General features: G+C 28.5%; 1 protein-coding gene and 1 non-coding gene across 2 annotated transcripts; both read right to left on the reverse strand.

Annotated features, from left to right (window-relative positions):
• Positions 1–288: 288 nt before the first annotated feature.
• Positions 289–361, reverse strand: TRNAR-UCU (transfer RNA arginine (anticodon UCU)). The gene has a single exon. It is a non-coding gene; the product is annotated as a tRNA-Arg (tRNA).
• A 1,309-nt stretch (positions 362–1,670) lies between these two features.
• Positions 1,671–7,958, reverse strand: LOC131182333 (methylcrotonoyl-CoA carboxylase beta chain, mitochondrial-like). Its single transcript, XM_058151509.1, has 10 exons — positions 7,565–7,958; positions 7,358–7,477; positions 5,901–6,335; positions 5,502–5,592; positions 5,010–5,251; positions 4,754–4,918; positions 3,172–3,246; positions 2,861–2,992; positions 2,058–2,114; positions 1,671–1,969 (listed from the first exon to the last, which is right to left on the reverse strand). Exons 1-10 carry the CDS (start codon positions 7,775–7,777, stop codon positions 1,766–1,768), a joined length of 1,734 nt encoding a protein of 577 aa, XP_058007492.1. The 5' UTR covers positions 7,778–7,958; the 3' UTR covers positions 1,671–1,765.
• Between the last annotated feature and the right edge of the window lie 5,040 nt (positions 7,959–12,998).

Consider the following 12,998-nt stretch of genomic DNA (forward strand, 5'->3'; position numbering starts at 1 on the left):
ATATTTTTCATTGAAAAATATTTTTTATATATAAATTATTTTTTACAAAATTAATGAAATCTTAATATATAAAATATGTTAAAAGAATCACAATTTAATCATCTTCTGAATCTTTAAAATAAAATTTTATTAAGAAAATAATCATTTTTTAAAATTCACTATTAATCAATCATAATTAAAGCAATCAATTCAAATTTTAATATAAATTATTAAAATAAAATATAATTGATTAAATTATTACTTTAACGTTATTTTCTGTCATATTAGAAAGGCTAAATTATCGAATGTCACGCTCGGTGGGACTCGAACCCACAATCCTCTGATTAGAAGTCAGATGCCTTATCCATTAGGCCACGAGCGCTTGTTGCTAATCTCATCTTCAATTAAGCAAATATAGAGAACACTGAACTTGTACCAAAATTCAATTAGGTTGAAATTGAAAGTCGCAGCTGAATTAATACATAACTATCCATTTTAGGTCAATTTAGTTCTATTTTTTATTTAAAAAATAAAAAAAATTCATTAGTTTAAATGATGAATAATTAATTTCACATTCTAAATAACTAAAAATTCACTCAAATTAAAAAATATTTTCCATTTCAATTTTTAAAATTTCAACTTTTTAAATTCAAAAATATTAAATTTTTTATTCATTAAAATATATATATATATATATATATATATATATATATATATATATATATATATATATATTAATTAAAAAAAATGAATTCAAAATATTGCACCAGAGGTATCTAAATTCAGAATTTTAAAGTGTGGATGCAATTTTCATTCTATTTAATGAAGTGCGAAATATTAAAACATTTTCAATTCATCAATTTAAACTAAAAAAAAAAAAAAAGAAATTGTAAAGTTTTTGAAATTAAAAAAAATCTTTTCTTCTTTAAAAAAATATTTCTTCTAAATAAATATAATATTTTAAAATTTTATACCTTTTAAAAACTTCTACTAGATTTTTATAATTATTTTATTTTATAAAAAATTGCAAATTTCATAAAATATTATAAAAAATATTTTTTTAATAAAATAGTTATTACATAAAAATATTTTATATTTTATATTAATATTAAAAATTAACTTTTGAAATTTTTTATAAAATTAATATAATAAGTAATATTTTAAATTGATAATGAATAGCATTATTAATATTTTTTTAGTATAATTAGCTTTTATTTAAATTTAAAACTCTAAACTTCACAGACCTGTTGATTTTATTAATTAAGACTTAAAACTCATTGCTTATGTTATTTATATTTTATTATTAAATATCAATAATTCTATTATTGTTATTCATTTAAAATAATATTTAATTTTATAAAAAAAATTTATAATCATATATATTTTGTGAAATAATTATTTAAAAAATAAATCACTTCGCATAAATATAAAATATAAAATATTGATTTTTAAAATAAAATAAAATAAAATAATCTTATTTTGAACAAACTCCACCCCTTTCTTAATAAGGTCTTAGAAATTTTTTATTTATTTTTTTTTTTTATTTTTTTTTATTTTTTATTTTTTTTTAAGCCTGAGATTGAGACTAAAGAAAGCATTACTTTGGCACTGTAAACCTTGCCAGACAACTCGCTGGATTCTTCGCAGGATGTTTATAATAGCAACCCAACAATTCAACAACACATTTGCAGTAATGAGAAGAAAGTATTTGGCTACTGATGCTCTTATTCAACTAAAATAAATTACGTTTTTGTTATGCAATTTAGTCCTGAAGTTGCATTTTATTTTACATTCTAAAGACACCAAATTTGGTGTCTTCTAAAGGACGGTTCATGGAAGCAGAGATGCAAAGACCTATGATTTTCCTTGTGTCAGCAGGATCAATGATTCCATCATCCCAGAGCCTTGCTGTGGAGTAATAAGAATTTCCTTCTCTCTCGTACGCATCCACAACCTTTGTCTTGAATCTATCCTCTTCTTCCTTTGTCCACTGTAATGCACAAAGACGTACCCTTAAACAATTAAGTATCACCAATATTTGTACAAGGACTTGAAAATGTTTAAGAAAGTGAAGTCACCTGAATTCCTTGCTTTTTCTTGTTTGCCTTTTCTATTTGAGACAGTACACCAGCAGCCTGAAAATTGCCAAGCAAAATAAGCAAATCAGAACTCAAAGAGAAAGTGATAGATTCCAGACCCAAGAAATTAGAATCTATTTAGAAATTATCATGCAAATTCAGAAAAGCAAAGGAAAAGTTTAACAATTGCTGAGAGAAGAATAAAAAACATGTGAAGGAATTAAGGAAAAATACAGCAAGCCAAATAAAGTTGGAATAATTTTCAAACTTTTGCTTTACTAATGAACCAGTTGCTGTGTTCATGATAAACAAATGTTATTATCAATTGTTGGACTTGTCAGTTAGGTGCATCCCCTAAAATGTACTGATGTCTGATACACTGAATCTGTATCCATGTTGACATAGGCATCTGATCCAAAGTGTAGAAATTCAAGAGAGGACAGCCAAATTAAAGGGCCTAGAAAGCACGGCCAAAGTTGGGAGGTGTATCTCAGCTGGCCGAACTAATCAACCCTTTGCCCCTTGAAGTAGCCTGGAAACCCCAAGAGGCCGATAGTGGAATATCAGCCTCTGGGTCACACTTGACATCCCCCAAAACTCGAACTTGGGATGTTTCCATCCAGGCCAGCACATAAAAAAACTAGAAGGTAAAAAAAAAAGGCACAGCCAAAATTAGTCAGACAAATAATGCACGTGAGATCCTCATAATAACTCAAATGTTTCATTTCTAGATGTAATTGTTCATTTAAAGCTGACATAAAAAACTGTTAACGTGTTTATGTAAAAAGAAGTTCAGAAACTACCTGAGCACCACCCATCACAGATATTCTAGCATTTGGCCAAAGAAACAAGAAATCAGGACTATATGCACGACCACACATTGCATAATTTCCAGCACCAAAGCTTCCACCAACAATGATAGTTACCTTGGGGACCTGTACAACCAATAATCAGAAACGATAAAATCATTTTTCTCAGTGAATCACAGCATGTAATAATCATAAAAAAGATCTGTGTCCTCACTAGTTTAGTGATTTTCTTACTGAAACATCATGGAATTTACACAGGAGTGAAGATAAAATGGTATGAAACGAAATAAGAGGAATAAACCAACCTTTGCACAAGAAACAGCCATCACCATTTTTGCACCAGATTTTGCTATACCATTTGCCTCAGACCTTGAACCAACCTGCCAAATGAAAATGGAGTCATTTTTCCATGCTAGTCAATTTAAACCAGTTTAATATCTTAAAAGGTTGTGTTTTTCCCAGTGAAACAGAAGCAAAATCATGGTTGAACCAAAAGCAACATTGTTACGGTCCCAAGAAACTAATCTGGTTACAGGGCAATCTAACAGAAAATCAAAGAGAGGATCAGCTTGCTGGGAATTATTTTTCTTAGTTCTCCTTTGTTACCTATTTTGGATTTTAGGGAATTAGAGAGCATTGAAGAACTCTAAGATCTCTGAGTTTCAAGGACTCAACCTTGTGAAAATACTTGCTTCTTTCCATTCATAACCATAAATTAATAATACATTGTTTGAACACAAAAACTAATTTGGTAACTATCACCCACAAAGGAAACTACTCCACAATCAAAACAACACAAGAGAAGAAACTGCCCCACAATTTAACCAATATAAAGGAGTAAAAACAAATAAAATATCACACAACTACTACTTTTAAGAGAAATTCTTAGGTAGACTCTACCATGTCATTCATAGATTATACCAATGGTATCATCCCATGTTAGGATAGTGATGGATAAACTCGTCAATTATCTATAATTATCCTTGAATTGTGGATATGTGAAAAAAAAATCATTGGATAAAGCTCTAAACACATAACACAAAGATTAAATTAAAATAAAAGCATCATGTAATATCTTAAACATTATAATATACAAGACAATGAAACGACATACAGTTTTGTATATATTTGCATAAATTCATAAAACAAAGCTAGCAATAATTTGTCTTTCATCCTACATACCATTTTTCATTCTAGAAGAGAATTCATATAAACTTTCTGGCCTGGATTATATTAAAGGTCACTCGTGTTTTCGTAAAAGGGAAAAATGTCAAAACTGTGAAAACCTCATTTGACTACTTTAGGCATATCCATGCAATAGGATATCAGCGTAGAACAAGCAAAGCAGATATTTTTTTACTGGATTTGAGTTAAATGCTTGGGTTTCCCATTTTGTTCATTTTAATTAGAAAAAAAAATGAAGCGATGTGAGAAACATGTACAGTTTAAGATCTTAAGTTTCAATCTTTTTTTTTTTTTTTTGAATCCATTCACTCTCATTTCCTTCCTTCAATACTTTCCTTTCATATTGAATTCCATGTCATGCCTTCAGTAACCTCATATTATGGAATTTTTATTTGGTGAAATCAATATATATACAACAGTTTCATCATAACCATTATCATGGTGGGACCTACATGAGACCCATAACAATCAATGGTTATAATGAAACCATTGTACATACATCCGTTTCATTGTATAATTTTTGAAATTATGTGGCTCAGTCAATTCTTTTTTTAAAATCACCCATGCTAAAGTATGTGTTCGAATTTTTAAAAGCAACAAACATAATAGTTCTACTTTATTAATTAGTTCAGTATCTTCATTCTCATAAGATTATATACAACAAAATCAGAAATATCTTGAAAGCAAGACCGAACAACGTACCATGAATCCAGTAATGTTCTGAAGGAAAACCAAAGGAATGTTACGTTGAGTACATAGTTCAATAAAATGGGCCCCCTTTAGAGCAGATTCATTAAACAATATCCCATTGTTTGCAAGAATGCCAACAGGTTGCCCATAAATTCTAGCAAACCCTGTTACAAGAGTCTGTTCAACATGCAACAGAATCACATCATTTAACAGATTTCACAAGGACAATTCATAAGATTAGTAATTCAAGTGATTAAATTGTCCTCACAGTTCCATACAGTTTCTTGAACTCATCAAATTCACTACCATCAACAATTCGAGCAATAACAGAGCGGATATCAAAGGCCTGCTTAAGGTCAGCTGGCGCAATAGAACGAAGCTCCTTTACATCATATAATGGTTCTTTATAATCAAGATTAAGATTATGCAATCCATTCATCATCCGTAGTTTTCCAGCCATGTGCAAGTTCTTGATGATGCTCCTTCCAATAGCAAGTCCATGCAATTCATCTACAAGAAGATATTCAAGTATGTGGTAAATTAAGCAAAAAGAATAGATTTTCATCATTTTCCTTGGAGAGAGAAACTGAAAGAACCATAATATTACATTTCCTCATCTTTAACTTAACTCATCAGATAACATTCTATAACTAATATATCATACTAGCATAAACTAAAGTTTATCTTAGCATGGAACACTAGAAAAAAAATCACAAGTAGCACATAAGAGTAAGTATAGTAACCACAGGACCATGCATACCTTGAGCAAAATAGTCTGAAACTCCAGACGTCTTGCAATGAAGAGCAGCACCCCCCAAATCCTCAGCAGAGACTTCCTCTCCTGTAGCAGCCTACCACAACTTCTCCTTTAGATGTAATTTCAAATTTTTAAGAATTTGAATCTGTTTGTTAATTCCCATACACATAAAACATAGATCAAGAAGCTTCTCTACTCCCTCTTCAATCGCTTATATTTGGGAGGGAGTATTCGTACTCTTTGTTCCATTTTTTTTTCTCATTTTGTAGTTATTTACAGGCATGCAAAAAAAATATATCCACATATGCCATGTTATCCTTCATAGCCAATACAAAATATAAATAGAACATATTAGTAACTACAGCATCAAGTAATTTGAAACACTAGCAGTTTGGAACTGACCTTCACAAGTGGTGGCCCAGCTAGAAATATGGTTGCATTTCCTTTGACCATTACACTTTCATCAGCCATTGCAGGAATATACGCACCACCAGCAGTGCAGGAACCCAATACCAGTGCAATTTGAGGAATGCCTTCAGCAGACATTATGGCTTGATTGTAGAAAATTCTACCGAAATTGTCCCTGTCAGGAAAGACCTCAGCCTGCTTTGGAAGAAAAGCGCCTCCACTGTCGACAAGATATATACATGGTAATTTGCAATGGAGAGCAATTTCTTGTGCCCTGAGATGTTTCTTCACTGTGATTGGATAATAAGTTCCCCCCTTAACTGTAGGGTCATTTGCAACAAACATACAAAGGCGACCATGAACTGGACCAATTCCAGTTATTATTCCTGCTGATGGTAAGGCATCTTCATATAATTCATGGCCTGCAAGCTTAATACATTAAATATACAATAAGAAGCAGAGGCATCATCAAAATATGTTGAAGGATGTACAAGTAGATCTTCTCACTAAAAAAGGAAACGTCTGCATCATTATTCATACTAGTTACAGCCACATAAACTTCACCAGAAGGCTACAGGTGCAAAATCAAGTATGCATGTGCACTTGTGTTGCTAGTGGTTGAACAATATGGTTATGTTTGTTTGATCTAATACCTAGAATACTGAAGAATTACAATATTTAACAAGCACAGTGCTGAGGTCTTGCAAAAACAAGAGACAAGATCCACTGATCAGAGAGCACTCAAAATGAAAACCATAAATAATAATAGCCTCTGCTGCTAGAAAAACAAGACTATAGTCACTAGTTCATCCTTATTCATTGCATAATACCTTTGAAAAGATGCAATTACGTAGTCTGTAGTTACAGAAGGTACAGCTGAAATTCTGCATCCACCTTCTTGATTCACAACATTTGGTAAATTGACCATTATCACAAAATTCTAATATATATATATATATATATATATATATATATATATATATATATATATATATATATATATATTAACTCAAAAATAAACAAATGCCAAGAAGAAAAACTAATATGTTTTTTTGTCCGTAATTTGTTACAGAAAGCCAAGTAAATAACCATATATCAGTACACCAAAAAGAGAACCTTAGTCCTAGCAAAGATTGGTGCCAGCAAGGCATTTTTCTAGCTTTTTCAGGTTGAGATATCAGTGGCCCTCAAGAGCCCATAAGCTAAATGATTCCAAGAAGCACTTAGTGCACAATCACAGTCTAAATAACAACATAAGTGTTATTTACAGTCTTATAGCTTCCTCAAACTGAAAATATCGATGCATCAAGCCCAAGTTAAAAAACTGTATACCTTCTTCCAAATCTCAAAAGCTGCATATATATAAACCAAAATTCTTAAGCCTTTCTTTCCATGTTTCCATTCTCAGCGTCCAAAAAGAGGCTAAAAGAAAAGAAAAGAAATCCTAAAACCTGTGAGAGCTCGAGGAACGAAGATCCAGGGTCAATTAGCCTATCAATTCTTTCTCTGGGCAAAAGCTTGTTCCTACTTCTGTTCCTTTTCACAGCTAAATCTCCTCCTCCAGCCAAAACCTTAAATAAAAAACAACCCATTTCAAGTTTCGCCCAGATAAACACATATGCACACACATATAATTGTTTAATACAAATATTACATACCTTATTTATGTGGGATTGGAGATCAGATATCAGGCCATCCATGGCATTGGAGTTACCAGTAAAGGCCTCGGAGTTTCTGTCGATGCCATTGGGAAGGACTGCCATGCAGAAGTGTCTTCTCTGCTGGAGAAAATGAATTGGGTTTGCTTTCCATGGATATGAATTCAATTGTATGGAGGCTGAAATTGCTTTCCTCGCCAATTTCCTCAACATGTTTGATATGCAAGTTCTTTTATTAATTTCTGTTTTTTTTCTATCTTCTTGTTTTTCTTCTCACAATAAAAATAATAGATGGTTTGACAGGGACAAAAGCTATTAATCTCCCAAATTCTCTATCGTCTTTGCTTGATTGATTGCTTGTGTGGAATCCATATCCATTCCCACACTTCTGCTTATCATGGAACGCTCACCGAAGAAAAAAAAAAAAAAAAAAGGGCTATACGCGTTTGGTCGCGAAAAAAGAACAACAACAACAACTTTCATTTTTTTAAAAAATAAAATGCTTTTTTCCTTTAAATTAATTGTTTTATCCGTGTTAGATGATTTATTTATTATTTTATTATAATAATATAATTTAATATATATTTTTTATATTTTATAATTTATAATTGTTTTATAAAATTTTGTTAATATAATTTTATTTTGAGTATTAATAAATAATTAATTTAATTAATTATTATTTTATAAATTATTTAATATATATATATATATAGAGAGAGAGAGAGAGAGAGTTTTTAAGCACCTGTTGCTTATATAAATAAAATACAAGTGCATTAAAATCTAAACTATTGTGCAAATTTATGTTTTAATTTAAATTTTTTAATTGTGATAGTTTAGATTAAAATTCAAAAAGTGAGTGAGATTTATCCAATTAATTAAATTGATTAAAATTTTACAATAAAAGTTATTAAAAATTATAAATTTATTCTGATTAAATTATATTTTATTTAAATTAGGGAGGCCAATAAATAAATATTAAATGTAGTTATTTAATTTAAAATACTCATTTGAATAATATTTTTAATTAATTCAATAATAAAAATATTTATCAATTTAAGAATTATTATATTATATATTACATTTTTGTGAATAGATATATGTTAATTATACAATTAAATGAAGTTGAAAATTTCATTAATTTTTAATAAAATATAAATATTAATAGACCTGAATGTAGTAGACAATAATATAAGAAATTAATTTATAAATAACTAAAAAGTATGTGATAAAAAGTTAAAAAATTATAATTTATAATATTCTATTCTTCATCATAATTAATTTAAAAATAAATGCATTTTCTATTATTATTATTATTATTATTATTATTATTATTATTATTATTATTATTATTATTTTGTTGTCACATTTATGATATAACTAGTTTTTTTATTAAATGTATATTACATATTTTCTTTACTTGTTATATATATTCGTAATTTAATATTTTTATATATAATTTTTATTAATTTTTTATATATAATATTATTATTATATATTAATTATTATCATTATTATTATTATAATATAATATTTTTTACTTTTCATTATATGTATATTATATGTGTATTATTTTTAGATTAATTTAATAAAAAAATATAATATATCAATGGAAATAAGAAATTAAACAAGTGAAATTTATTATGAAAATGTTATCACTAGAACACAATTATATAATTGTAAGGATTTTATAAATATATAAATTTAAATATTTATTATTTTGTTGGTTCATATATTTTTGTATTAAATATCTTTAATATAAAGTATTGAGTTTATCAAGATAAATTAGTTTTTAGCATTTTATAATTTTTATAAAACATATATAATTAGCATGAAAATTTAAACTCTTTCTAATATTATTTAAGAGTTTATATATACAATAGGAAAATAAATTTAATTTGGTATAATTTCATATAATGTTGTTCTTTTTTAGTTTTAGTTAATTTTGATTTTATTTTTTAAATTTTGTTTAATAAAATTAACTGTGTACCCCTATATTAATAAGTATTAATATTATTAATTTTTATTTGACATATAATTTGCATAATTTCATATTTTCTTACTATATGAAGAACAATTTAAAAAAAATAAGATTGATAAATATATTAACTAATAAATTATTTATAAATAATAAATTAATGACTAAAATTTTTCTTTTATATAAAAAATAAAAAAATAAAAAATATTGACATTAGTATATTATTATTTTTAATTGTAATGATTATAGTAAAAACATTTAGACAATTATTTGGTTCATAGTAAAACTCTTTATCAAACTAATATATAACGTATTTTTAAATTTTTTATAATTATTTTGTAGAAGTAAATATCAAATTTTAATAAAAAAAATTTGTTAAATCCAAATAAATAGAAAATCTATTAAATGATATAATACTTGTATTCATATGAAAATTGTACTCTTTGTAAATCAAAATATCATTTTATATTTATATTTAAATATAAATTTTTAAATTAAAATAATAATTCTATATTCAAAGTATGATTCATAATTCTTTTTATAGGTATTCACTATTTGTCAAGTTAGGATAAGATTAAAAAATAAAAATTATTATATTTTTTTTTATACATATAGACATATTAACATTTTTAAACTTTTAGTAATGTACCATTTTAAAATTTAAAGAAATAGTATTATAAATTCTAATCATCCTATTAGTTACATTAATTTTATAATTAATTTCAAGCATGTTATTGTTTGCTTAGTTTTACAACCATCGCAAGTGCATGGATCACTAACAAATAATAAAGTGATGAGTACAGTATCGTTTCCACGATGAGTTAAAAATGTAAGTACTAAACGACACAGCAATATTAACTGTTTAAACTTCAGTAAGTTATGCAAAGGTTAATTCTAAACTAGAATAAAGCAACTATTAAGAATTGAAGAAAGTAAATCTAGAAGCTTAAGGAGAATTCTAATTTTGTGAACAATCCTGAAATTTCATATTTCACACCTAACCTTGTTATAGTTTTGATATTGTTTTATCAATGGATTGAGTGTTTGCCTCTTTGATGGAAATTAATCTTAAGATATCTTACATCCTCTATCAAGACATTTAAGGTATATTTTAAGTAGAGCTAAACCCTACTTTCGTTGGTGATTAGTCCTAATCAACATCCTTTGAGATCTGTGATCAATTTTGAAACTCCATAAGGGTTATCTGCCTATCTCTAGGCCAAATTTCCTAGGTTTAAAGTCTTGATTTTCTAATACTAATCTTCACCTCTCAGTTCATCAATTAGTATCTTAGATTATGGCTAGGTGGATACTAACACATAGTATGCAATAAGAGCATAAGAGATTGAATCAAAAAGCAAAACTCAATTCCATAAATAAAACTCAGTATATACCTATAATAAAAGTCAAGAATCCTACTTTCTTAATTCTAGAATTTAAGGAGTTACTCACTCATGGTGAATTTGACAAACATAATGAAATAAAAATAAAAGCACATGAAAACCAAAATGAGAAATAAGAACAAAAGAACCGAGGGAAGATTCTACAGCTGTGATCTTGTGGAACTTGGTTCAGAAGTCTATCCTTGGCGCTGATGTAATCCTTCTTCAAGACAGCTGGGGTTCCTTAGGAAGGCTTCTTTCAAAACTCTCCTCTTTTGTGTATGTGTGTCTCCTCTAGAAAGCTCCCTCAAAAGCTCTCTTTTCATTTTCTGCTAGCTATTATTTATATTGGGTGTCCTAGGGTTAATCTTTAGAGTTCCAAAGGCATTAGAAAGTCTGATTGGTATGCCAAAATAGGAGTTGGAGTCGTATTAAAGAGAGATTGCTGAAATGTAGTACACGGCCTGGGGGCGTGTAAGTTACCGGAGCATGTTGGCTTTCTCTCGGATAGGGGCAGTAAGTTACACAGGCCTTGGAAGTTTACACAGGTCTACTTATACGGCTCATGTACTTGTGAATATACTGCTTGCTTCTTCAAGCTTTGGCAACAGAAAGTTACACGAGTCTCTGAGGCTTACAAAGACCATATTACATAGCCCATATACTTTGGCTTTTCTACACTTCTTCAAGTTTCACCAGGCAGGAAGTTACACAGGTCTGAGTTTGAGTTTACACAACCCATGCAAGGTGCATCAGTAGCTTGCCTTGCTCCTTAAGTTCTTTCAAGCTCCTTTTCTTGCTTCTATGCCTTAAATTTCCTTCAGAATACCTGAAAACATATAGAAAACATAGATTTTGGTATGCATTAATGAATTTACGAAAACTAATGAAATAACCAAATATGTCACACTTTACCCCTCTGTAAGGCATAACATGATCCCATAGAATACCTAATGAACTACCAAACTTCACCTACCGATAACTCATTAAGTACTCTACAAGGGATTTTAAAATAATTTTCTTACTTTTGACAAGTGGTGAGCACTTTCTAATAGGTATGTAAAACATTTGATTAAAAGTAAATCTAATTAATATTTTTTGTCCATTTTATTTTTTCGCAAATTTTATAAAAATTTTGATAGAGTTCTGTCTGTATTTTGAGAAACCAGTTCTTCAAATATCTGTAAAAAGCACTTCTAAAAATTTTTCTCAACAACTACTTCAATTTCACAATCAAACTCAATCCATTTCAATAACTCCAGAATCATTTCATTAGAGACAAAACAATTTATATACATCCTTACAAATTTTACATCAAAAGAAATGCAAACTAAACTTTATTACAAACTTCATACAAATTTTGTACAAGCTGCTCAAGACCCATTTTACATGTCCATACATTTATGTGCAATATATACATCAAAATAAATATTTACAGTTAGGGTATAAATTAGACCCGATAACTTCAAGCTGATAGCTACTCACACCTCAGCAGTTCAGTATGCTGCTCCTCTAGTCTCTGTATCTGCGACAACAATAGAAGATATCGCTGAGTACTAGGACTCAATGGTGCACAACATACTAAAAGAATCTTTATGCAAAACTAAAATCACATTTATTCAAAAATTTGACTGAACATGAGAATTAAGTACAAATCATGCATTATGAGATTTTAATCCCAAACAATTTCATTTTGAAGGATCAAATCACATTTCACAAAACCCACAGTTAGTTCATGCCATTCGAAACAAATAGAATCTCAATAGCCAGAGGCAAAAGAGAAATCACGTCATAAGGCTAGCTAGCTCAAATATATGGATATCCATTCACATCCTCTTCTACTGGCACACCTCAACACTTCTCCAGAGAAGAAATCAAAATTCGAAACTAATTACCCCCACTAGTCGTGCTAGTGAGGTGTTCAAATATATGGCCATGATACTGTGGTTTCAAAACTTATCTTAACAATTTGCTAAACATTGTCATTTTAAATATACACAATAACTTTCAACAATTTCGATTAAAGCATCATAAATAATGTCTCAATTCACTTTTTCAAATCATTCAAAACAATATG

This window comes from Hevea brasiliensis, chromosome 8 (genome assembly GCF_030052815.1).
Source record: "Hevea brasiliensis isolate MT/VB/25A 57/8 chromosome 8, ASM3005281v1, whole genome shotgun sequence".
In the NCBI taxonomy this organism is placed as follows: Eukaryota; Viridiplantae; Streptophyta; class Magnoliopsida; order Malpighiales; family Euphorbiaceae; genus Hevea; species Hevea brasiliensis.

Bases quoted from the DNA above. Each gene is read 5' to 3' on its own strand.
- LOC131182333 (XM_058151509.1), bottom strand. From the start codon at position 7,777: ATGTTGAGGAAATTGGCGAGGAAAGCAATTTCAGCCTCCATACAATTG. The intron at 5,252-5,501 runs GTATGCATGGTC...ATCTTCTTGTAG, and splicing joins TTCAGACTATTTTGCTCAAG to ATGAATTGCATGGACTTGCT. The intron at 4,919-5,009 runs GTGAGGACAATT...CATGTTGAACAG, and splicing joins TCAAGAAACTGTATGGAACT to ACTCTTGTAACAGGGTTTGC.